Source organism: Trifolium pratense, linkage group LG7, assembly GCF_020283565.1.
Source record: "Trifolium pratense cultivar HEN17-A07 linkage group LG7, ARS_RC_1.1, whole genome shotgun sequence".
NCBI lineage: Eukaryota > Viridiplantae > Streptophyta > Magnoliopsida > Fabales > Fabaceae > Trifolium > Trifolium pratense.
In genome coordinates, this window is record NC_060065.1 from 41,036,292 (window position 1) to 41,063,565 (window position 27,274).

The window sequence follows — 27,274 nt, forward strand, 5'->3', positions numbered from 1 at the left end:
ACAAGAGGAACAAATGTGTTCAATATTTTTTTTTCCAGTTTTTATGAATTATTAATTTATGATTTTTTTAGGACCGAAAATTATAAAGGGATCTCTCGAAAAATTATTATCTTATTATTTTATCGAGTTTTTCAATTGTTTACATTGGCCCAAGTCGGGACCGGACAAATTTATTATTTTAGAGAGTTTATTAATTTACCGAGTATTAATTTAAAGAGTTTCTACTGTATTTTTAAGTTTTTCTTTATGAGTCAAACTAAAAAAAGGACAACTCAGCATTCCTTACACGTGTGGCCAATCTGCAAGTCAGTAAATTCTTGGCACATTAACATTTTTGAGTGACATGCAGTGGCGATTTTACCGCCAGGCATGCCAGGCACGTGCCTAGGCTGCCCAATTATTAACTTTTATTTTTTAAAATAAAACAAAACACAAGAAAGAAAAAAATCATTCTACGCTTTCTCTTTTTCTCTCAGGTCGTGTTGCTCTCAATCTCTCTGTCACTCGCCGTCGCCGCTCAATCTCCCAGCTGCTCTCAAATCCGCCGCACCATCGCTCTCTCTCTCTCTCTCTCTCTCTCTCTCTCTCTCTCTCTCTCTCCCTCTCTCTCCCCCCCTCTCGCAGCCTCGCGCAGATTTGAGGTAAGCAACCTAAAACTAAAACCTCGTCGTCTTGTCCTTGCTCTGTTTGTTTGTTTCTATTAAGAACCTAAAACCTTCTCAATCTAAAATCTTTGTTTGATGACTTGATTTCCTAGACAAACTCTATTTTCTGTTTCTGTTAAGCACTTAAGCTGTATTGAATTTTAAATTTGTTAAGCTGTTTTGATTGTTAAGTGATTATATAAATAAGTTGTTTTGATTGTTAAGCTGTTTTGATTGTTAAGTAATTATATAAATAAGTTGTTTTGATTGTCCTCTGTTGGTTTATTTTTCTGGTGATATTTCTATTTGTTTTTAGCCAGACCTTGGTGTCTTGTGTTTTTTCTTTGTTGTAAGCTTATCCCTGTAAGCTTATATATTAATTTTACATCATTTAATTTCAGAGATGAGAAAGTTTTTGGTTCCTAGAGCATGTATTGAGAATGTGAGTGTTGTGCAATCGGAAGCCGAAGTAGAAGAAGCACCACCCAATGTGGTCAATGAGTTTAATTCAAATGAGATTGTGCGTGATCCGGGTCTTAGGAAACAAATTTATGAGTATGCTCTGAATATTCAAGACCAAGTGAGGAGGGCATATATATTGAAGGGTCCAACACAACCAATTTTGGAAAATTTTCCTGGTACTCAATTTGCAAGAGAACCAAGAATAAGAGCATTTTGTAAATCATGGTTTAAAAGTTATACATGGATAGAATATAGTGAGTTCAAGGATGCAGCTTATTGTTTTCATTGCTTTCTCTTTAAGCAACCCAGGAGAGTCGAGCACTTTGGTTATGAAGTCTTCACCAAAGGTGGATATAAAAATTGGAAGAGTGCATCCAATGGCTTGAAAGATCATGTTGGTGGTTATGGTAGTATGCACAACTCATGTATGAAGCACTATGATGATTATAATAATCAAAGACAAAGTATAGAAAGTAAGTTTCTTAGAGCAACTAGAGAATCGGAAGAGTTGTATAAGATCTGTTTGACTTGTTCCTTAGATTGTTCAAGATATATATCTCATAGCACAAGGCATGGCTTTCCGTGGCCATAATGAATCTCTTACTTCACTAAACAAGGGCAATTTTAGAGAGATTGTAGATTGGGTAAAATCTAATAATGAACAAGTGAGAGATGCCTTTGACCGTTGTGCAAAAGATTGCACAATGATATGCAGTGACATTCAAAAGGACTTTGCAACGTCTTGTGCACATGAAGTTATCAAGGTGATTATGGAAGAGCTTAGTGATTGACAATTCTCCATGCTTATTGATGAGTCACGTGATATATCCGTCAAAGAGCAAATGGCAGTGATGTTTAGGTTAGTAGTTGTATTTTTCAATTTCTAGTACATATTATTCTCCATGCCTCCATGTAATAATTATGTAACCTTGTTGAATTTGTTTTTTAGGTTTGTGAACGAGAAAGAGGAAGTTGCGGAACGATTCCAAGGCACTAAAGGAAGCTCTTTATAGTATTCTTGATCGTTACATGTTATCTATTTCAAGGTTAAGAGGGCAAGGATATGATGAGTCTTCAAATATGAGAGTTAAATTTAATGGTTTGCAAAAAAAGATTCTAGATGAAAACCCTTATGCTTTATATGTCCATTGTTATGCTCATCGTTGCTAGTAGTTGCTCATCTATTCATGATTTCTTTGAGTACATCTCCTTGATTGTAACCACGATAAGTGCATCTTGCAAGAGAATAGATGCTTTGAGAGAGGCACAATACAAGAATATTGTGACTCAACTTGAAACCGGTGAGATATCTAAAGGAAAGGGCATGCACCAATAATCTAGTCTTGCTAGAGCCGGAGATAGTAGATGGGGTTCACATTATATTACCTTGATTCGTTTGGATCAAATGTGGTCCTCCATGTTAGATGTGCTTAGTACGGTTGATGAAGTTGGACGTGTTCAAAGTCAAGCGGCGGGTTTGATAGAAAAAATGGAGTGTTTTAAATTTGCTTTCATTTTGAAGTTAATGTTAAAGTTGTTTGGTATCACAAATGAGCTTTCAAAAATCTTGCAAAGAAAAGATCTTAATATTGTGCTTGCCATGGAATTAGTTGATGATGTCAAGCTCGGTTGACCACATTGAGAGAGAGTGGTTGGGATGATTTATTTGTTGATGTCCAAAAATTTTGTATTGCTAAAGGTATTCCGATGCCAAGTATGGATGCAAAAATACCGGTTCGGGGTCGTTCAAGGCTAGAAGGATGACTGTTACTAATCTTCATCATTACCGCGTGCTGAGATTTTTTATGTTGCTATTGACAAAATATGTGTGGAGATGGATCACCGCTTTAGTGAAGGAAGTAACATTGTGCTTAATTGTTTCTCATGTCTTGACCCCAAAAATTCTTTCTCCAAGTTTGATGTTGATAAGCTTGCTCGTCTTGCTGATATTTATCATGCAAACTTTTCTGATGTAAACCGTGGAACAATAAGGGAGAACAACTTGAGACTTATGTAGTTCACGTGAAAATACATGTTTCATTATCAACTTGTGTAGATGTTCAAAGTTTGGCTATGAAGATGGTTCAAACTGATAAACATTTCGTTTTTTCTAGTTATGTTTTGCTGGTTTTTTCTAGTTTGTGTAACCTTTATTTAGTTGAGCCTTAATTATATTGGAAACATTCATTCCAAAATTAAATATTGAAAAACAAGGTTTAAATATTTCTATATTCGAAATTTGGGTTGATAAAATTCCCTCCAAAAATTTGCCTAGGCTGTTTAACATTCCTGGAGTCGCTAGTGGTAACATGCCCAAATTACAATAATTTGATATTACAAGGGTAAAATGAAAGTTTTTTTTTAGGGATTAAAATCCAAATTCACCAATATTATAGGGACGAAAAACATATTTTACTCAATTAAAAATATAATTAAGATACTTATTAGTTATTACTGCATTCTCCGCAAATAAACCAAGAATACAACATCCTTGTAATCCTATTGACAACTTCGGCTATATTTGCTACTTTTTCATTTAAAAGAATTTCATTGCACTTCAATCAAATACATCACGCCAAAGCTAAACCAAATTAAAAAGAGACATTCTTACCATTTTCTATTTACAAACTTTTTCACCATTTCAACTTGGCACCTCTATAGAGAAAAAATAGAGAATATCCTTCTAAAAATAACTATTAATTGAACTATACTTGCATATGGAAAGAAACATAAATTTATTTTCTGTCAAAAGATTATAGATTAAAACTTACCAAAGAAAAAGTCAGTGTAAAATTAATAAAAAGTGTGATAGTAACGTTTCTCATATTATGATTGGATATATTGGTTACTAATAGACCTTTAAATAATATCAATTAATTAATAGTGATGAACTTGGAGAAAGAAGTACGCATCCGTCTCTAATTATAAATATCATTTTAAAGAAAAAATTTGTCCCTAAACATAAACTCATTTTCAATTCCATAGACACATTTATTATTACTTTTTCAAATATAACCCTACTTTGCATAGAAATACGTAAAGTTAACTACAAATACATCTTTTCACAAAGGACAATATAATAATTGTAAAATTCAAAAAATATACATTTATTACACTACCAACTTTTTTAATAAGCGTGAAAAATTGCAAAAGGACTTATATTAAAGGACGGAGGGAGTATTATATATTAGGAGTATACTCTTATTTTAATGGTATTGTAGTGTGAGCTCATAAGACCAACGTCATGCTGCTGAGAACACAATTTTGAAGACAATAATACCCTTTGATTCATGTTGAGTTTATATATATATATATATATATATATATATATATATATATATATATATATATATATATATATATATATATATATATATATAATATGAAGCCGCCCACGTGTTTTCTTTGTTTATTCATACTAGTCAAGTGTAACTATGGTCTATAGGGTAAATGATAAATGGGTAAATGATTATGATTCTTATTCTTTTCTATTTCTTTCCCTGATTAGTTAGTTATTGTAGATTACACTTTGCAATGCCATTCTTATGGCTATGATTAATTTTTTTTATTTTTATTATTTTAAAAATGATAAATTTGTTGTTGGATGGCACATGCTAATTTATATCCAACAAGGACCAAAGTCGATTGCTAATATGCTTTGACCTACAAAATAAACTAAGGTTGTTAAGATTAAATTTTAAATAGTAATTTAATTGATTTTCTGTTTTTAAATATGAATTTTAAAGTTGCGTAAAAATTCTTTTCACATCGGTTAGATGTAAACACAAGTGAAATTGTAAGTTTTTTTTGACACAAACAAATTTATGGCAATTTATTCATACCAATAGAATTTTCCATATAATTATGAGTTACATCAAAAGTACTGCAAAATTTATAAGATTAAATTGCTCGTGCAAGTGCATATGCACTACCGTTTGCTTACCACCTAATAAACACAATTATGAAATTGTTATAGGAACGTAGTAAGGTTCTACAATATTGTATAATAGAGCCATACTCAGAGTGGTTTGTGGTCAAATTGTTCACATCTTCCACTATTTTACAATCCATCTCAAACATAACCTTGTGATATCCTATGTTTTATATCCTATGTTAGCTACTCAATTAAGGAATTAATGCAAACATATATAACCTTGTGAAAAGAGGCTTTGTAAGTTTAACAACTTTAATTTTGGGTATTTTTTTATCTCTTCAAAAGAACAAAAGAAACTTGTTTTTAATTTCTTTATTTCCATAATTTATAATTTCTAAATAAATAATATAAACTTCAATAATTCCATAATTTCTAATTAAAGTAAGTGTAAATGCTAACAAGTTCAAGTTCGTCAAAAAAAAGAAAAAATTGCAAGGACACTTTTTAAAAGTAGTGTATTCATAATCTCTAAAAAAATTCTTTACTTAAATAATTGAGGTTGGTGACGAACGGTATAACTTGAGGCACTTACGTAATCCTTATGACATCACTCACATTATATTCCTAGGTCATTTTAAGGTGCTACTAGGAGCACTGAGTTTTTTTTTTATGTTATATACTCTTCCCTCCTTTCCTAAATACTAGTCGCCGGCCCGTGCGTTGCACGGATTCGGCGGAACATCATTTATATATCAATCATGGATATTATCAATCATGAGTGTTATTGACCATGATAAATTAAACAACCACCTTATTATTTGATATTTTGTAATAGTGATTTTAAAACTTTTGTTAGTGATAAAAAATTTCATTTCCCCCGTCAATTATGAATTTTTATCAGTAAGAAAACTTATAATAGTTATTTTAAAACTTTTATCAGTGCTAAAAATTGTCATCTCCCCTTAAATTATAATTTTTTATAATTAATAACATGTAATACTGATTTTAAAACTTTTATCAACGGTCAAAATTGTCATCTCCCCATGAATAATAATAGTTTTATCAGCAATAACTTGTAGTAGTGATTTTAAAATTTTTATCAACGATAAAAATTGTCATTTTCACGTGAATTATAATTTTTTATCAATAGTAACTTATAATAGTGATTTTGAATATTTTATGAGCGATAAAAATTGTCCTCTTCCCATGAAATATAAATTTTTATCATTAATAATATGTAAGAGTGATTTTAAAATTTTTATAAGCGATTAAAATTGTCAGCTCCCCATGAATTACAAATTTTTATCAGTAATAGCTTGTAATAATGATTTTAAAACTTTTAGCAGCGATAAAATTGTCATCTCTCCGTGAATTATAAATTTTCATCGGTAATAACTTGCAATAGTGTTTTTAAAACTTTTGTCAAGGATCAAAATTGTCATCTCCCCATGAATTATAAATTTTTATTAGTAATAAATTATAATAGTGATTTTAAAACTTTTATCAGCAATAAAAATTGTCATCTCCCAATGAATTATAAATTTTGTATCAATAACTTGCAATAGTAATTTTAAAGCATTTATTAGCGATAAAAAATGTCATTACCACGTAAATTATAAATTTGTATCAGTTATAATTCTCTATGTTGAGATTTTGGGTAGAATGTCATCTCACAATTTTCCAACTATTGTATTCGGATTTAAAAAATAGTTAAAAAATATTTTTTACAGCCACCGAAGAGATTACTGGGTTGAGTCGCGGACTAGGTCGCTCTCTTTAAGACGTTTCGTGGCACTGCCCAAAATCGTGCAAGCAGACTATCAGCCACGCCGTCCCCAGGATAAAACAGCCTAGTTACAACTGTATACCGATATGCTACTGCACGGTAGAAATCGGTCAAAGAATACACCTTCTTGAATGGTACTACAATACCACTCGAATTGATGCTACGACATCGTTCTATGTTTCATCGGTGATTCAGTGGTACTACAATACCACTCAGATTGATGCTACAACCTCAATCTATGAATCAACGGTACTACGATACCACATGTGGTACTACAATACCACATGTATTGATGATATTACAATATCAATCAATATAATGACACTAAGACCATTCCAATATGGTACTAAAACCATTCTCAAATCAAAGGGATAATGGTACTAAGACCATTCTTTATTTGAAGGAACTAGTGATACTTTTATCACTCTTAAACCAAATTAACAGTAATAAGGTTTCTCTTTTATTCAAAGCTTCAACTTATAAAATATTCTAATATACACAAGTAATTTTATTAGAATTAAAAGTCTAACAAGACAATAGAACAAGTTCAATATAGACATATCAAACTTAAAATCTACGAAGAAAGTCCATTATATTCAAAACATAATTTAGAGTGAAGTAACTCTCAAAATCATCCTTTATCAAAAACACCATAACATGACTAATATAACCTATATTCTTCATTCATTAGTCACAGTGCACGGATATATGAACCGTAAAAGCAGTTACAATCAAATTGACGAAGAAAACCATCAATTGATAAAATCAAAAATTAACAAGTGATCTTATATCAATTAGCAACAAGTTTAGGGAATTTATGACATATCCAAATAGATTATTGGCATCACGAAATTTGTCAAGTAAACACCATTGCATGTAACAAGTGAATTCCCATTAAGCTAAGTGTTAAATATTAAATTGAAAAACAACAAGAATATTTATATAAATGCAGTCAAACTTACTGCCACAGATGCAAAGTGATTTGTTGTTCCCGCAATAGCTTCAAAACCTTCTTGTAAGGAGTTTGAAATATGATGATCATGAGATGCTTTGAATTCACACTATGTGATTGTTTTTCTCATATTTCTGTCGATGCAAGCTCCTTTTATTTTATTTTGACACTCATAAGGAGCATAGTTTTTAATATTTTCGGTTACAGTTCTAACATAATTATATCCTTGAATAATGAATAGTAAATAAATAAATAATGTTTGTAACCGATGTGAAACTTAATTTATTTATTTCCTCAAATTACATATTAGTATGCTACAACACACTAGTATGTTCTAGTACCCGATATGGGACTCAATTTTATTTTCAATTCACACATCATTGTGAACTTTGCTCCAACAATCCCCCACTTGAATTTAAAAGAAAATTCCAAAATATCGTAGGACGCTTCTAAAAGATTGTGCATAAGCAAAGGTGTCTATGACTTGAACATTTACATAGCAAGTAAGAGCCCGATTTAATAAGAGTGACACTTGTCTTGAACTCTATCTCGGATTTTTCTCAAACCCGCACACAACCTTTTCTTAAGGTGTATCTTTATAGCCCGTGCTTTAATGGCCCTGCACGTGTATCCCAGTTTCATGAACGCTCTAGGAATTCGCCTCTAAATTCCATAGGAACCGGCCTCAGTTCCACATTCATATAGGTGAGTCTATCAAGAGTACTCCTGAAGCTTGGTACTCCACTCATACAGAGTATAGATCTCATTAAGAGTTTTATTATCTCATCCTTTCGCTTTCAGGAATCATGCTTTTCTTATTTTTACTTGCATGATCATCTTTAACTCCTCACAATTTGTTATTACCCATTGAACCTATTTTTTGGGATCTCCAGTCATTTAGGTTGGGTTTCCATCATGAGAAATTCATTTAGGCATTTGTCCCATCTTTCCAGATGTATTATCGACTTCCTCTTTAGCTATTCCTTTCGTCAAAGGATCTGCTAAATTTTTCATCAGTGTGATCATGACCCATTCTTACAACACCTTTAGAGACTAATCTCACTGTGTTGTGCTTTCATTTTATTCGACGTCTTTTACCATTATAATAATGGTTCTCAATTTATGCAATAGCCGCGGTACTATCGCAACGGATCAACACATCTGGCATAGATTATTCCATAAAGGAATCTCAAATTGCAAGCAACCAACTTGCTTCTTCACTAGCTGTGGCTAATGGTATCATTTCAGACTTCATATTGGATTAAGCCAATATAGTATGTTTCTCTGATTTCCAAGATACAATTTCTCTACTATATATTCCAAATATATAGTCACTAATTGTTTTGGAATCATATAATAATGTATTCCAATCTACATCATTGTATCCTTCAAGAATATAAGAAAATCTCTAATAATAATATGATATGAGATTCATGGTCATTTTTATCTCATGAATCTCTCAATAGCATACCAATGCTAGTTCTTCGGTTTACTAACAAACCGGCACAACAGCACCACGACATATGCAATGCTATGACATATAATGTCTGGTCAAGTACAATTAGTGACATACCGAATGCCAATAATGTTTTCATATTCTGATTGTATTACACTTTCAACAGTGCTCCTCCATAGTTTTAAAACTAGGATCATATAGTATGCAAACAAGTTTGCTTCCGTAAATATATTTCTTTAAAACTTTCTCATCATAGTGAGATTGATTTAAGGAAATTTGCATTCATGGATCAATAATCTCAATATCCAAGATTACATTTACTTCGAAATTCATTTGACAATATCATCAAATTGTCAAACTTTTCATGTCATTTCATATGGCTTGTTTAAGACTCTACAAAGTCTTATCCAACTTATCGACTTTAGTTTTCATGCCCATGAGTTAAAAAATATTTAGGTTGTTCCATAAAAAATTCTTCTTCCAATTCACTATTTTGAAAAGTAGTTATAACATCCATTTGGCTTTATGGATATTATTCTTGTAATTGGAGAAAACATGTTGAAAAGATATATATTTGTTTTCCTTTCTAAAATTTATTTATATTCATTCAATTTGTACTCATGATGCAAGTCTACTAAATGTCAAGTCTTATTAGACAATAGATAATTCATCTCATTATTTACGGCTACCACCATAAATCAACATAGAGAATCTATCTCATCATTTACGGCTACAACCATAAATCAGCATCCAAGAAAGGCAGTTTCTTGGAGGTTCGTTGAATCCTTTTCTAATCTATAAACCATGTAATCAGGTTTATACTTTTTAGCAACTTTTGCTATCTTACCTCTTCGAGGTTCTATTACATCTTGTTCGATGTTCTCATTACAACTTCTGATCACTGAAATGTGACCAGGTACAATGCCCCCACTAGAGCCCCCACTATTTCTCAATTTTAAAGAGAAATTCATTTTCATAGAAATCATTTTTTGATTCTATGACCATTTTAGCATTTAGACAACAACCTATAAGCTTTGATGTTAATTGTGTATCAACAAATACACATTCATAGGCTCTACTAGTGAGTTAAACTCTCTTGGAGTTGAGAATTTGAACCTACGTCAAATTACTCCAAGTTCAAAAAATAAGACAAGTTAAATTGTCTTTTCTACAAAATTTCACAAGTGAATTTTGTTCTTGCACTTAGGCACTCTATTTAGCACAAAACCAACCAGTTAATTGAATTCCCCCACTAATGAGATACAATGCCGAAATTAAACATGACTGTAACAACTAGCTCGGTAAAAGGTTCTTTATTTTATTTTTTATTTTTTTATAATTTTTTTTTCGCTTTACCGTTCATCTCAAAAGAGTAAGTTGTAGTTGTTTCATGTGTAATTTCATTCTCATTAAAAAATGTGGGAATCATATTTTGTGCCTTAACAAAATGAAGTTACTTGACTTTCTTATTGAACTAATTTTCCATTTCAATTCCAAAGAATTGAAACATGTCAAGAACATCATTTATCACTTTTATTTTCCATAAGATTTATGAAAAATAATCTCAACATTCATCAACAAAAGTGATGAGTATCTTTTTCTGTTTTTAGTGTTGTTGTTCAAGACAACAAGCACTTCGTTATTTTTCTGATCTTGCTTTACAACTTTTTCTTTCAAAAGAGACAAGTTATCAGACTTTCAAGTGCATCTTCTTTAGACTTTTTATCATTTTTAAACTTGTTCAATTGTTTCAAATACAATTGAAATATAATATTTCAACACGTTAGCAACTCTTTTATTGTTCTGAAAATATGATTTATTTTGTTGCTAATGTTTGAAGTGATTCCCTTTAAACCAAAATGGTTTGCCATAGTCAGCGACATAATAATATGAACCAGTAATTTCTTCGGTAGTCATGGCAGAACGAAACGTCTTAAAATTATTGTATTCGGATTTAAAAAATAGTTAAAAAATATTTTTTACAGCCACCGAAGAGATTACTGGGTTGAGTCGCGGACTAGGTCGCTCTCTTTAAGACGTTTCGTGGCACTGCCCAAAATCGTGCAAGCAGACTATCAGCCACGCCGTCCCCAGGATAAAACAGCCTAGTTACAACTGTATACCGATATGCTACTGCACGGTAGAAATCGGTCAAAGAATACACCTTCTTGAATGGTACTACAATACCACTCGAATTGATGCTACGACATCGTTCTATGTTTCATCGGTGATTCAGTGGTACTACAATACCACTCAGATTGATGCTACAACCTCAATCTATGAATCAACGGTACTACGATACCACATGTGGTACTACAATACCACATGTATTGATGATATTACAATATCAATCAATATAATGACACTAAGACCATTCCAATATGGTACTAAAACCATTCTCAAATCAAAGGGATAATGGTACTAAGACCATTCTTTATTTGAAGGAACTAGTGATACTTTTATCACTCTTAAACCAAATTAACAGTAATAAGGTTTCTCTTTTATTCAAAGCTTCAACTTATAAAATATTCTAATATACACAAGTAATTTTATTAGAATTAAAAGTCTAACAAGACAATAGAACAAGTTCAATATAGACATATCAAACTTAAAATCTACGAAGAAAGTCCATTATATTCAAAACATAATTTAGAGTGAAGTAACTCTCAAAATCATCCTTTATCAAAAACACCATAACATGACTAATATAACCTATATTCTTCATTCATTAGTCACAGTGCACGGATATATGAACCGTAAAAGCAGTTACAATCAAATTGACGAAGAAAACCATCAATTGATAAAATCAAAAATTAACAAGTGATCTTATATCAATTAGCAACAAGTTTAGGGAATTTATGACATATCCAAATAGATTATTGGCATCACGAAATTTGTCAAGTAAACACCATTGCATGTAACAAGTGAATTCCCATTAAGCTAAGTGTTAAATATTAAATTGAAAAACAACAAGAATATTTATATAAATGCAGTCAAACTTACTGCCACAGATGCAAAGTGATTTGTTGTTCCCGCAATAGCTTCAAAACCTTCTTGTAAGGAGTTTGAAATATGATGATCATGAGATGCTTTGAATTCACACTATGTGATTGTTTTTCTCATATTTCTGTCGATGCAAGCTCCTTTTATTTTATTTTGACACTCATAAGGAGCATAGTTTTTAATATTTTCGGTTACAGTTCTAACATAATTATATCCTTGAATAATGAATAGTAAATAAATAAATAATGTTTGTAACCGATGTGAAACTTAATTTATTTATTTCCTCAAATTACATATTAGTATGCTACAACACACTAGTATGTTCTAGTACCCGATATGGGACTCAATTTTATTTTCAATTCACACATCATTGTGAACTTTGCTCCAACACCAACCTTATTTTGTATCCAATTGTGAACGATGCTAAGTGTTGGATGACTCGGTTACATCAAATTTTGTAGTGGAGCCTTCAAAGATCCGTGACATGAATAAAATTTAATTAGGACCATTTTTTTGCACAATTTATACGATTCTAAAGGACAAATATCAATGGATTAAAAAGAAAATAAATTGAAAGGGAAGGGGATGCAAACTGCAACAAATGGGTAAGAATAACAAAAAGAAAAGCCAAAGCCCAATCCAACAGACCCAGCTGAGCTAAGCTTCAAACAAAAAATAAGGGGAACAATCAGGGTTGTCTGATTGATCGACGTCCCTGATTTGATCAAATGATAAAGCATTTGGGCCATTAGATTTGATCAAACGGCTGAGATGGGAGGCGGATGGTAAGTGCACGCTTACTGGATCTAAACGATATAAATACTCAAATCCTTCGCATAATCTACATTTCCTATTTTTCTTTCTCTCTCTTCACTTGCTCTGTCTCTGTACTCTCTATTCTCTCCCACCATGTTCATCCTCTTGGATGAACTTTCTTGCGACGACCACCGTTCGGTGGAGCGCCACCGTGCTGGCCACCGTCTCCACGATCAAAATCCCAAAAAATATTTAAAAATAACCCAAAACCCCATTTTGTTTTTGTTTTAAACACAAATCAAACAACAAAAATACCAAACAAACCTTAAATTCGAAAGTTCTCAAAAAAGAAAACCTAGATCTTCACATAATCATGCATAGAGAATCAACAAAAATAAATGCAAAAAGAAAGGTAATTTTTTTCTCTTTTGATTTTCTTTTATTGTTTTTTCTGACTGTGCTAGGTTACTGCTCATTGATGGAGAAAATATCTCTTATGATTTTTCTTTATTTTAGATGTTTCTATTTTTTTTAGATCTAAGTAGATTAATACGGTATATAAAATAATTTTTCTCTCTTTGTACAAAAATGTTAAATAAAATTATGCAGAACAAAATAATTTCTCATGAATTTTTTTATTTGAATATAGAACTAACTTTTTTTTGTACACTAACTTTTTATCTCTGTGTAATATGGATCTTCAAACTATAGACAATATTTCAGAAGATTATCTCATACATATCCTCTACAAAACATACAAAGAAAGATTAAGTTTTGAACACCCTTGTCGCCACTATTCCGGAAATACAACCACTTAATTTGTGTTGTTTTCTTCTCCACTTCCGTCACACCTGCAGCAGAAGCAACAGCAACAACAACAACAACAACAACAACAACAACAACAAATCAAAGTTTGCATGTAATTTTTTTTTAAATATTGTGTAGATTTTGTATATTTTTATTGTTTAGAAAAAAAAATTGATGAAGATTTCTCTTAATATTTATATTTTTTTAGTTTGGATATGGTTATTTTGTTTGATTTAGAGATGTGATGATCTTGTATTTAATATTTGTGATGATCTTCAATTGGTGCAAGTGGAGGTACAATAGAGAAGTATATGTGTCAAAGGACAATAAATCAATGCAAGAGATAGGGATCACACGAGACACTTGTCACATGATGGTTGGACAAAGTGGAATTTGGGTTCTTAAAGGAGTTAGGGTTTGCAATTGACATCATACATAATGTCATCAAAGTAGGGTTGCAACTTCTATCTTTTATAGTAAGTAAAGATTAGAAGAAATGCTAACTATTATTTCTGGATTGCTAGTTAAAGAAAAATATATAGAGTAAAAATATTTTGAAATTTGTGTGGTTAATTTTTTAAAATAGTAAAAGATAATCTTTTCAATATAATTTTTTTTTTGTTCTTAATTGGTTCCTTAAGCACCTGTTAGTATGATCCATATAAAAAACACGAGCACTAAAAAAGTTCGTTTGAATTTTTGTGTAACTAATATTAAATGTAGGCTTAACTACATATTTGGTCTCTTACGTTTATTTTAGGTTTCAATTTGGTCCCCTACGTTTAAAAAGTATCAATTTGGTCCCTTACGTTTATTTTAGGTTTCAAGTTAGTCCTTTCCGTTAGTTTTGTCACTTTCAACGTTTGAACAGTACACGTGTCACTGTGTCCAAGTGCCACGTGTCAGTCCACATATGCAAATTGACTGCCACATGTGACAAAATTGACGGAAAGGACTAACTTGAAATCTAAAATAAACGTAAGGGACCAAATTGATACTTTTTAAACGTAAGGGACCAAATTGAAACCTAAAATAAACGTAAGGGACCAAATGTGTAGTTAAGCCTTAAATGTATTCAATGTTAATTTTTTATATATTTTCAATGCAAATTATTGGATTACAACAATAATATAGATAGAAAGTTTTCCCAGCAGATAAATTTTTTTATGTAAAAGAGTCAGAAATCGAACTTTTTTTATCGATATATTTTTTTTTTTGAAGAATTTTTATCGATATATTTAAAGGACAAGTTAAATCAATACATTATTGATTGATTATTTATTTTCTTACTATGATATATTTATTTTTTATATTCAAGACATCATTGAATATTAAATTATTACGTATTTTTTTTAAAAAAGGTCCTCCCACCCTTCCACTCCAAAAGTGATACTAGTGTTTTCTCAAAAGAAACAGTACAAAAAAGAATGAGAAACAAAACGTACGGCAGATAGAGATATGGAGTAAACTTGAAAGTTGAAGTGAGTTTCCGAAAAACACGGAGGAGATGGAAACTGTTTCTTCTGTCGTTCCAACGAAAATACTTTGGAATCTTTGTTTCTTTTTGGTTCCAATTCCAAATCCAACAATAACGATGATGTCTCTGCTTCATCGTCAGTAACTTTACTTTTGACTAAATTATTTTGGAATCCAAGTTGCAACAAAGAAGACACAGGTAATTTGTCACATTTCTTTTTATTATTAATAATTACCATCAATTATTCTAAACTCCAACATGTATGTATTACTTACAAATTATTTACAAGTCTTTGATTTCATATGTGTCTTTTTGTTTTTGTTTTTGACTCATTTTGTTTTTAAATAATAATAATAATAATAATAATAATAATAATAATAATAATAATAATAATAATAATAATTGGCAATATTGTAAATGATCACTTGTATTTTTTAAAATAAAACATAAAATTAATTACTCCCTCTAAACAAAAAATTATTTTCTTAGCTTCATCGGAAAACGGGTGAATCTGGCCTATAAATATAGATCAGTTTTTCAATAAATATAAAAGTGATTTTTTTGCATATAATAGTAACGGAAAGAGTACCTCTTTTATTTTTTTGACAAACATAAAAATTATTTCTTATCAAATAATGAATCCCCATATTTTTTGTTTATATATGATGATAGTAGTATAAGTATTCATTTTTTGTTTATATATAATGAATCCCCATAGTTTTTATATTGGTTAAAAAAAAATTATCTAGTAAAAAAAGAACTAAGATTTTTATAGAAGAACTAAGATTATTTATCTTTTGTTATTTAATTTAACTATGAAGTTGGACAGCTGTTCAAATTTTAAAAAATTAAATTATCTAGTTGAACACTAAACACACCCTAATTATTTAGAAATTTTGTCTCGACATGAAATATTAACAGTTTTTAATGTTGGTTGTTGGGGAATGCCAATTTTCAACAACAAGCTTAGTCTTGATCTCCTTCTTTCAACCTAGATAGGTTTTAATTTTTGTTCCCATTTTCATAATTATTGAGCTACAATTAATGGAGAATCGACATCTTTCAAATTGTAGAAAGCAAATTATGGAACAAGAGTTAATTAGAGGACGTGACACAGCAAATCAATTACTTGAAGTAATTGTGAACAAATTGAATATTAATCTTCATCACCATGGAGATTTAGAAGGGTTAATAATACCCTTAGCTCAAGATCTTGTTAACAAGGTACTTAGATCATTCACAAATACTCTTTTTCTTTTGAATACTAATAATGATGTCTTTAGTGATGAGGAGGTTTTGCCTATTACTATCAAAGATTTGTCAAAGTGCCCAAAGCTTGAAGAAACAGATCATGAAGCTTGCAAGAATTTTAAAATTCAAAGGGGGTGCTACAAAAGAAAGTAAGAATTGGTTTAAATATATATGGTCAATATTGTATATTTATAATTATATTTTTGTTATAATATTTGAATTATATATGGTCTCCTTCATCTTGATTCTTGAGAATTTATATAGTATCATGATATACATTATATATGTAAAATATAAAATGTAAGTTTTATCAACAGTACAAAGTATACAATTTTTTTTGTCATGTATAAGAGAAACATTCATTATATGAACAAAAATAACAATACTATTATATTAAAAAAAAAAATAACAATACTAAAAATAAAAAATCCACACTTTATGTATATAAAAAACACATTTAAAAACAGGACTATTTCAAAACACTTTATAAAATAACAATTCTATGAACTCTTAGTGTCGCAATAAGAGCGAAACTTCACCAACAGTTGAACATGAAGAATCAATAACCTGAAAACCTGGACTCCCAAAAGCCAAACATATAATACAAAACAGGGTAAGTTTATATTTATGAGAAATAATACATACATCACTCATATAAAGTTCACCACATCATTTACACATTAACAAAGCAACCAACGCATAAGTTAACCACATCAAATAGATATGTAAGGAATTCCTAGATGCAATCTTAATACATGTCATACCAGCCTACTCAACAAATTTAGATATCAGAGGTTTGTTACTGAAATTATCCACACACCAAATCTCACCTGATACATGTTATTGACTCAATAATGATGTATCAAACATCAATATACATGACTAACACACCTACACCACCATATTTTTGGATATCCAGAGTTATGTTATTGACAATTATCCTCAACACCATTTCAGCACCAATATATTATTCATCTACTCGTTCATTCATAAATTATTAACGAAATTCATGAATAGTCATCACCTTTTTTTTAGGGTTTTACCCAAAAAGGGAGCCCTTCCAAAAATTCTAAAAAAGGCCTGGGTATTACAACAGGCTAATCATTAACCAATTATCACATACCAACATTCATATTAATTATCAAGTTTAAAGGAAAAGATTTGAAAACCCACCAAGGATACATAAGGTAATTTTTTGTTTCTGGGCAAATCTTGCTCTGGTTCAAGGTTATGATGCATCGGTTTAAGTTTATTTCTGGTTTCCCAGAATTATCTGCTTGCATTAGTTCAAGATTGTGATGCACCGATTCAAGTTTTCCAAAAAACCCTTGCATCGACTCAACTAGCAGCTCAAAATACTATCTAGTCTTCCCAGAATTCTCTTGCACTGGTTCATACCCTGCATGCATCGGTTCTAGAGCTGTCAAAGGGGTCGGCCCGGTCCAGCCCGACCCGGCCCGAGGGGGCCCGTTCATATAAAGGGCCTGGCCCGTTAACTTCGTGGCCCAGCCCGCCTAGCCCGGCCCAATAAATAAAAGCCTATATGGCCCGATGGACCGGCCCACTAATTTTCAGTTTTTTTTTTTGAAAAAAAAAACAGATTCTAGTACTAAATTTATTTTATATCTAAATATCCCTATATTTTCTCACATAATCTCCCAAACAATAATATCATCCTCTTTATCCTCATCAAACAAACAAACAAATCTCTAACAAATAATCTCATCATAATCCAAAAAGTTTTTTGCATATTATTATTATTATTATTATTATTATTATTAGCGGCCAGTGTCAGTTTGTGTGATCCACATTTTCTATTTTGCCTTATGTTATGGTGAGTTTGTTAATAAAAGTTTTTTGCTGCCCAAAAAAAAATTAAGGGTATTGTTGTTATTATGAAAAGTTCACACCAAATTTTTTTGTATCCTCTTTATACATAGGTATTGATTTCCACCTCGTATCTCAGTATTTTATATCTACTTCTAATATAATCAAATTAATTACTACCAAAGTTACTAATTTATCCTTAGTAGTTTTAACTATATTCCAAGTTTTATATCCTTCATTGTAATTTCACAACAAAAAAATATAGAAAGAATATAAGATAAATACAATAAAAACATGATATGCTTAGAAATATGAATAAAACAGATTATAGATAGGAACAAAACACAAATAATAACAATAAAACGATAATTTGTTTTAAAAAAAATAATAAAACGACAAAACTAATAAAAAAGATTATATATAATTTATGCGTAAAAATAGGATCAAAATATAACAATAAAAAAATTATAGAATTTTTTAAAATATTTTTTAAGGGGCCGGCCCAGAAGCCCGTGGGCCGGCCCATGACGGCCCATGAAAAAGCCTGGCCCGATAAGGTCTGGCCCGATAAGGCCCGGCCCGCTAAAGTCTGGCCCGATAAGGTCTGGCCCGATAGGCCTAATAGGCCGGCCCAATAGCCCGACCCATTTTGACAGCTCTAATCGGTTCACGACTTCCATGCAAGTCATGCACCGGTTCAAAAATGGTTTATGCATTGGTTCAAATGCAATTTTTTGCATTTTTTAAATACGAACTCAATCCCATATTCACTTCAAAAATTCAATTTTCACCCCATAAATCCCAAAAACTTTGGTAATTAAACTCATATCAAATTCACACCTTTAAGTGCTCATAAATCAACAACAAACATAATCGAATACATGAATTCACTTAGAATCCATTTCATTTCAACATATTCAATGAATAACAAAACAAGGCATAAACATGGATTTTTATGTATAGAGCTTTCTCTCTCTACTTGACTCTTTTATACTTAGGTCACCACCCATCTCCAATTACCAAAATAACCCTCAACCTAATGGGCCTATAATGCTCATACCCCTCATAAATGGGTCACACCACTACTACTAGCCCAAATAATCAAAATCACCATTAAAGCAGCTAACCAAACATCTTAGCATGCTACATAATTAATTCAAAATAAAATAATAACATAAATAACATAAATACTTGTGGCAAGTGTGAGTTAAGTCCTACATTGCTTAGAAAAGTAGGGGTTGAGCACTTTACTAGTGAGAGGACCCATAAACCTAACACCTTAAGAATTTGGGTTAAAGTGTGGTGTCCAACTCACTTGTAGAGTTATTCTTAAGCACAATGCGAACGATCCCCCCGACTTCTCCCTCGTGACCCAACAAATATGAAATCGGGGTGTTACATAACTTACTTCACACTTGCCACAACATTAAGCTACCAAAAATTTCCCCTTTCATGTGGTATATGCACACTTCTATAGGATCCATTTACTCTGATTCAATCCCAATTTGTAGGATCCATATACGCTTCACATCCATGCGGACAACGTTGGCACATTACCATTTGGTACTAATCTTATCCATTCACTCATTTCTTTCATGCTCTTTCTCTCATGTACATTCAACACTAATCTTAATCATTCACTCATTTTTTTTTCATAAATTAATCACCCTTGGATGAGAAAAAAAAGAGAGGACTGGACCAAAATGGCATGAAAGGATCCAAATTCGTGCGTGGTAAGAAGGTATAAGGAACAAGATGAGAAAGAATGAGTTCACAAATAAAAATGATGAGAATGAATAAAATGAAATGCCACCTTGATAAGTAATTATTTTAGATGGATTAAAAACATGTTGAAACCTCTCTATTTGCCCTTTTTTGTGCAAGTAATTACTTATCAAATTAAAACTATCCATCATGATATTTTTTTTGTTTCTAATTTCAATATGGTTCTATTTCCTTTTAGTATTGCATTGCCAAATGAATGAAATCAATATTTTTCTTCTATTAATTTCATTAATTGACGTCTCAATTAGAAATTTGACAAGCTCAACTTAATAGTATGATCATGATTTTTAAATCTTGGAAAAAACTTCAAGTTTTTTTTACATGTTGAGGTATAGTCACATTTCATTTTATGTTAATCCATTTTTTTTTAAATTGTGAACATGTTGGATTAAATATCATTTTTCATCTACTTTGATTACTAAAAGTCTTACTTGATAATTCAAAAAGGTAAACTTTATTGTAACTGTTTGCCTAAGATCATTGGATATTATAACTTTGATGTAATTTAATGTTATTGATTTCAAATTTTGTTTAATTTAATTCAGAAAATTAGAAGTTATAGTTGTACAAAGAAATATGATATTTATTAACTGATCAGTGTTTCATTTTCATAAGATCAAATGCAATTACTTGGGAGAAGGATAGCTCAATTTTGATTGAAGATGGCTATGAATGGAGAAAGTATGGACAGAAAAAGATAATGAATGCAAAATATATCAGGTATATAATATATCTTCATTTTCTCTCCTTCATGATTATATTCAAATGAAGTGTCAGTGTCGGACAAGTGCCAGACATCCGACCCGCCTTCAATATAAAATGTCAATTTTAGGGGTTAGTTTAGAGCAAAATTGAAATTTTTTGTTGGATTATTTATATATTACTAGTAATAGACCCATATACGATAATTAAAATTTATATATCAGTTAAAATTTATCCGGTGTATATAGAATTTTGAATAAGTGATGAGGGGGAAAATTTGAATTTGAAATTTGGTTAGACATTGGGAAAAGCAAAAAGATGTCACATGTGTTTGTGGCTTAGATAACTCAGTTTCATTCAAACTGAAAAAGATATAAATAACTTAGTGGCTTGGTTACAATGTAGAATCTAGTTTGATAAAACACTTTTTCACTCACAAATCCCCCAAATAGCTCATATGACTTGGTTTCATTTGAAAATTAGTGTATTTTTAGTTCAATCATCAAATTTTTGGACATCAATTACCCTCACTTGGGACACATGGCAACACCTTAAGCAAGGGTAGTTTAGACTTATCCAGAACAATTAACTTTCTTATATAAATTAGATAGATTAGATGTTACATGTGAAATTTTGCCATATTCTATCATAATCCTGGCTTCCCCATTGCTAAAGTATATGATGTTTTTTTTATAGATAGTATATGATTATTCAATATGATTTAAGTGATGAATGTGCATAGGAGCTACTACAGATGCAGTTACAAAAATGAACAAGATTGTGCAGCTATGAAACAAGTACAAAGAATTCAAGTGGATCCTCCATTGTACAGAACTACATATTATGGCCATCATAATTGCAAAACCTCAAATTTAGATATCACATCATTGGAACCTAACAATACTTCATCTATGTTCATTAACTTCAATGATAGCTTCCAAACCAAAGAACAATACCCTTCATTTTCATCATCATCATTTTCCAAATCCACAAAACAGGAGCCTATAGAAGTAATCAATATTCCTTATGACCACATTGCTGAAAACCAATTAATCTCATTAGATTACCCTCTATCATGTGATTATGAACTTGAATTTGATTATTTGAGACATGCTACTATGCTATCATCATCATCAACCCAATCTGTTGAATTTCATGATGTTTATTATGAGCCATGCAGTTTGGATTTTGATTCCAAATCATGTTTTGGATTATAGAGGAGGCAAATGAGGTAATTCTTATATGGTGATTTAAGTACTATTTTTATTTTGGTACAAGATTTAAGTACTATTTCAATTGTTAAGAAAAAATGCAATTTATTCTCTAAAGTTAATTACCTTTGAATTACATTAATTTGAATTTGATTAAGTGAATGCTCTGTATGTTCAATGACATCTAAAATTTGGATCATCTATTCTTTTTGTGTCCATTGGATGGGTCCTTAATCCTTATATATAATTGAAAGGGTTGGTTGAATGGAGGAATTTTTTTTATTTTTTTTGTTTGGATTGCATCTTTTTAAGGTGAATAAGTGAGAATATCATAATTTGAACTCCAGTTCTCACATAGATGAATGGACAAACATTTCTAATTATGTCCTTTCGAATTATTGAAGTAACCGACGTTGATGATAATGGTACTGCAAGTTTATGTTAATGGAAAAAAAAAAAAACTTATGTTGTCATCATGTCATGTTGAGGAGGAGCGATCCACATGAGTGGATGGACTCAAGATAGGGACTTTTGGTATGTCAATTGTGATTTGTGAAAAATAGTCCCTCATTAGATGGAAATGTGAATCAATTATATTTCTTATGAAATGTGGAACTACATTATTAATTCATTGGATGGAAAAGTGAAGACAAAGTATCATGTGATCAATTCATTTTTTACCATAAGAATCATAAATCTATTATGTTGAGATTGACCACACGGTGGGCACCAAAATGTTCTGGTGAACACTCAAAAAAGGTTGTATTATTGATATTGGATTGAATAATATTGTACAAACTTAGACCCAAGAAAGGTCCATATGTATGTCAACGGAAAAAATCTATATTCTTGACCATGAATGATCAATGCTATTTATAGAGTCTCCCTCCTTCTTCTCCAAGCTTCATTACCCTGTTTTTCAGCCACCTCCTTCTTCCTCCGTGAGTGGCGCTCCTAGGGGTGGTTATTTTCCTCCTTACCCCCTATTACGGTGGATCGTGATGGGTGGTTGTTATCTTCTTTCTTAAGAGTCATCAGAGTGGAGATCATGGAGGGGATATTTTTCCTCACTTAGCGCCACAATTTTCAGATATTGGCGCCTTCCTAACTCGTCCCGCCTTGCATTATTCAAAAGTGTGGATTGGATCATATTGGGTCACTTCTTGTTGGGCCTTGGTAAAATTTTCCTATCCACACCTGGTCCAATTGCGGTTTTTATCGATTTAGTGATTTTCAGACCGAACCCGACCGAAACCGACCGATGCTCAGGCCTACCCCTATCCCTATCTCTAATCACTTGAATTATTACTAGTATTAACTAATTAATGAATGATAGTACTATAATACTTAATGATTCAGCATGTTCCAATTGTTAATTGCCGTTGGATTGGAGATTTTGGTGACGTAGGGTAGAACTTGAGACACTTACGTAATCCTTGTGACATCGTTCGGAGTATATTCCTTTGCATTGTTGCTCGTGTCTTGCAAACATATATACCTTGGATTTCGAAAGCAGTTGCACTTTGTCTTGAAAAGTTAGGTGCTTGCTTGGTGGAGTATTATTTTATTTAAATTTAATTAAATATATTTTTAATGCTTTTAAACATGTTAAACTACCATTTTGGTTTTTAGAACTGTATTTTGCTGTCACATTCCTTTCTCAATATATTAAAATTGTTTCATAAGTGTTTCTTTCGTTAATAATTTTGGTCCTAAAATTTGTTTTAGATAGTTAATTTTGTCCTCAAATATATTTTTTGTTAATCAATTTTAGTCTATAAAATTACTAACAAAATGAAAATGACAAAATGAAAAAGTGTATTCTAAAAGAGATTTTCTTTTGGCACTTTGACTCTTATGTATTCTCGTGTTTGTCTGCCAACCCCCACTCTCAATTTACTTAAGTAGCAAGTGAGAGGTGTAATGTTGAACTGGTTCCATATAAGTAGCGAACTATATATATATATATATACAAATAATATTCTTCTCCACTCTACCATTCTAAAATTAACCAGTTTCCATGAAATTTTGTTTCCAACACAACTAAATAAGCAATGAACTCACCCGTAGTTGAATACAAATGTAATGTAAATTTAAAACTTTCCTCTTTCCATGTCGTATGCATTTCATTTCATTTGGCTACCTCCCATTGGGCAATTGCATGTCATGGCCTCACAAGTCCCCAATCAAAATTGGCCACTTGGCTAGATCTTTGACTGTGACCATGACCACAAAATTTCACCATCGGCTGATTCGCTACTTAGGTAGCGAACTACGTCCGCAAGACAAGTAGCGAACTATAAACGGTGGAGGCAGCAAAAGAATTATTTTTCTTTATTTTTTATGGAAGGCATGCACCAAGAGAAGTTCTTAGTCCAACAATTTCCATATTACAGCAGAGAAACTGTTACTGGGCCTCCAGATGATCCAGCCCAAGTGAGAGTCTAAAGAAGACTCGTAAATATTTTGGGCTGAAGGACTTTGTTTTAAATTGGGGTTTTTACTTCTTATTTGCTTGGCGGAAACCCCTTGTTTTTCCCTCATAATTATTTTTTCCCAAAAAAAATCTTTTTGTAGCTTGTGATCCTTTTGTAACATCGATCCTTAGTATATTCTTTTGTAGTTTGTGATGCAGATTTTTCCGTTATGATTCTTCAACTACGATCATCATAATCTTCTTTGAATATTTAATTTTCATTGTAAACCTTGTGATGAAGATGAAGACTATTAACCATGAAATTTACTTTCTTGCTTGAACCTTAAATCAATCCTCGTATGATTTAAACAATAGTCTTTAAAAAATCTTCTTGATGCTTGTGATACTATTGTTGTAATTATCTGATGATACTCCAAATCTTTCATTGTTTGAGTATATAAATGCACTTGTTGGTGTGAGTGACTTCTAGCTCGTCCACTTTGTTAATATCTATATTTCAACAAAAACTCAAGTGCAAACATCAGTAGATCACCATTCATAAAACTTAACATTTATTCCATAAGATTTGTTGTCATTAAAACACTAAAATGAATTTTGCCTCAACAATAAATCTGTAAAATATATCTCTATTTACACTTCAACGGGAAAAAGAAACCAATTAATTACGAGAAGTTGAAGTTTCAACTCCCTCCGCCTTAATATATATATTTTTTTGCAAAATTCTGTTGTCCCATTTTATAAAAATCTTTTCAAAATTCGAGGTGCATTAATAAAATTTTCACAAAAATACCCCTAATTAAATGAAGAAAAGTAAAAAATAACTATTTATCAGATTTACCGTCCAATTTTTTTTTTATCGGATTTAGATCCTCCCATTTTTTCTCTCCAATTCTCTCTCCTTTTTCTTTTATGTATCTTTCTCTCTCATCATTTCTTATCCTCATCATCGGTTGTTGATTTTTAATTTTTAATTTCTCTCTTCAAAATGACATAATAGAAAAAGGAGAGAGAATTTGAGAGAAAAAAAAAGGAAATGATCCAAATTCATCTCTCTTAATAGTTGAAGGATAATTTTAGAAAGAGAAGATATATAATTGACAAAGTTAATGCCAAAACTATTTTTTTTAATTCTAGTGCATTTGTAAAAGATGTCTTATATATTTGGAAGGGAGGGAGTATAATATTATTTTGGATTTGGATCTTCTCATGCTCTTTCTCTCATGCTTACATTCAACATTAATCTCAATGATTCATTTATTTTTTCTATCTCCCTCTTCTAAACTATTTTTTTCCTTCTTTATGAATACCACCCTTAGATGAGAAAAAAAAGAGACTAGCACCAAAAGAACATGAGAGGATCCAAATCCTAATATTTTGGGTTATGCTAACAAGTGTCACATACCTAAAAAAGAAATAAAAAACAAAATTAATATTAGTTAGAAAGATAACTTTTCTAAGATAATGAATAGAATACACAAATTCCAAAATAAAATTTCTTATTAATATGTTTAATAAGTGCCCACAAGATATTCGGTATATTTTCTTATTTTATGTAAGAGTTAAGTCTAGTTTAATATAATAATTAAAAATATAAAATAATAGTTTATTACAAATCAACCCCTTTCACCTATGAATATAGTGAAAATTTTTGCTGAACAGTTTGGTGGTTAGTATATACCAGATTGTTGTTTCTAACTTCTTTTACTCCAATGTAACAAAATAATAGTGTAACTTTTTTTACTACTATTTTATATATATAATTAAAAATAGTCCGATCTAGTTAAACTCAGTTACATTTTTATAAAAATCGGATTGAACTGTGCCAATCGTCCAAGTATAATACCTATATTGTTTTATTATAGTGACTGGTGGTTTATTCAACCGAGTTTTTCGATTTTATCTGGTCTAGTCACTACAAAAAACACGTCTTTTTGACTAGATACATTATTTTTTTCAATGAGTCTAAAAGTCATATATATATCTTATATATGAGATTGAAGGGAGTATATATGCTGAAACCGAAACTTATCCCTTTGCGATCCTCACCCAGCCTTACCTTGCCTAATGTCATTCTCATCCTCACCCTCCGAGTCTCATTTTCCTTTCATATACATGGTTTGATTCCTTTCCTTTTTCCTCTCAACTCTACAACTACACAAATTTGATTTCTTTGTTCTTTCTTATATTTTGATTTCCTAAATCTTAACTCTAATATGAAATTGAATGTTTGAGGTACTTGATGTAAATTATGATTTTGTTCATCATGTTCCTGTTTATTTCATGTCCTGCTGTAAATTGTCATTTTGATTTGCATAACTATTCCCCTAAACCAATTATCTAAGTGAGAGTATTAAAGTTGCTGATGATTATTATGAATTGTTAATCTAGGAATTAGGCTTTCAATTTCAAGCTATCATCATGACATCAACTTCAAAATTATATTAGAAATGTTAGATGTGATCTAAAATTTGTAAAGTTAATAGGACTTTCAGATCTTTGTGTAAAACTTGTGGAAACAAAGAAGTGCAACACATTTGATATGATTTACAAGCTTCTGAAGATGACTTTGGTCTTGCCGGTAGCAAGCGCAAGCATGAAACATGTTTTTTTTTTCGAGTATGAAATTTGTGAAGAGTCAGCTATGAAACAAAATGAGTGATCAATGATTAAATGACTGTCTTATAACTTTTATAGAAAGAAATGTTTTGAAACGATTAACAATAATGTTATTTTACGTCAACCTCATTTTCAAGAAATAGACGATTTGTATTGTTAATGTAATGTATTAAACAATAGTATTTCTTATGATCAGTATAATTAATTGGTTCAATATATCTAGATGGT

At 31.0% G+C, this 27,274-nt stretch overlaps 1 protein-coding gene and 1 pseudogene across 2 annotated transcripts; both read left to right on the forward strand.

Moving 5' to 3' along the window:
• The first annotated feature begins 1,047 nt into the window (after positions 1–1,047).
• LOC123896418 lies at positions 1,048–27,189 on the forward strand (annotated as a pseudogene).
• Positions 15,218–22,130, forward strand: LOC123894904 (probable WRKY transcription factor 70). Of its 2 annotated transcripts, XM_045945021.1 has the most exons (4): positions 15,218–15,415; positions 16,291–16,617; positions 20,696–20,800; positions 21,525–22,130. In XM_045945021.1, exons 2-4 carry the CDS (start codon positions 16,301–16,303, stop codon positions 21,997–21,999), a joined length of 897 nt encoding a protein of 298 aa, XP_045800977.1. In that variant the 5' UTR covers positions 15,218–15,415; positions 16,291–16,300; the 3' UTR covers positions 22,000–22,130. The 2 variants fall into 2 exon arrangements, with proteins under 2 accessions (XP_045800977.1, XP_045800976.1); XM_045945020.1 differs by lacking the exon at positions 15,218–15,415 and having other exon boundaries at positions 16,113–16,617.
• Positions 27,190–27,274: the final 85 nt, after the last annotated feature.

Excerpts from the sequence above, each read along its gene's own strand:
- LOC123894904 (XM_045945020.1), top strand. The coding sequence starts at position 16,262 with ATGGAGAATCGACATCTTTCAAATTGTAGAAAGCAAATTATGGAACAA. Across the intron at positions 16,618-20,695 it reads AGGGGGTGCTACAAAAGAAA|ATCAAATGCAATTACTTGGG; the intron begins GTAAGAATTGGT and ends CATTTTCATAAG. Across the intron at positions 20,801-21,524 it reads ATGAATGCAAAATATATCAG|GAGCTACTACAGATGCAGTT; the intron begins GTATATAATATA and ends GAATGTGCATAG.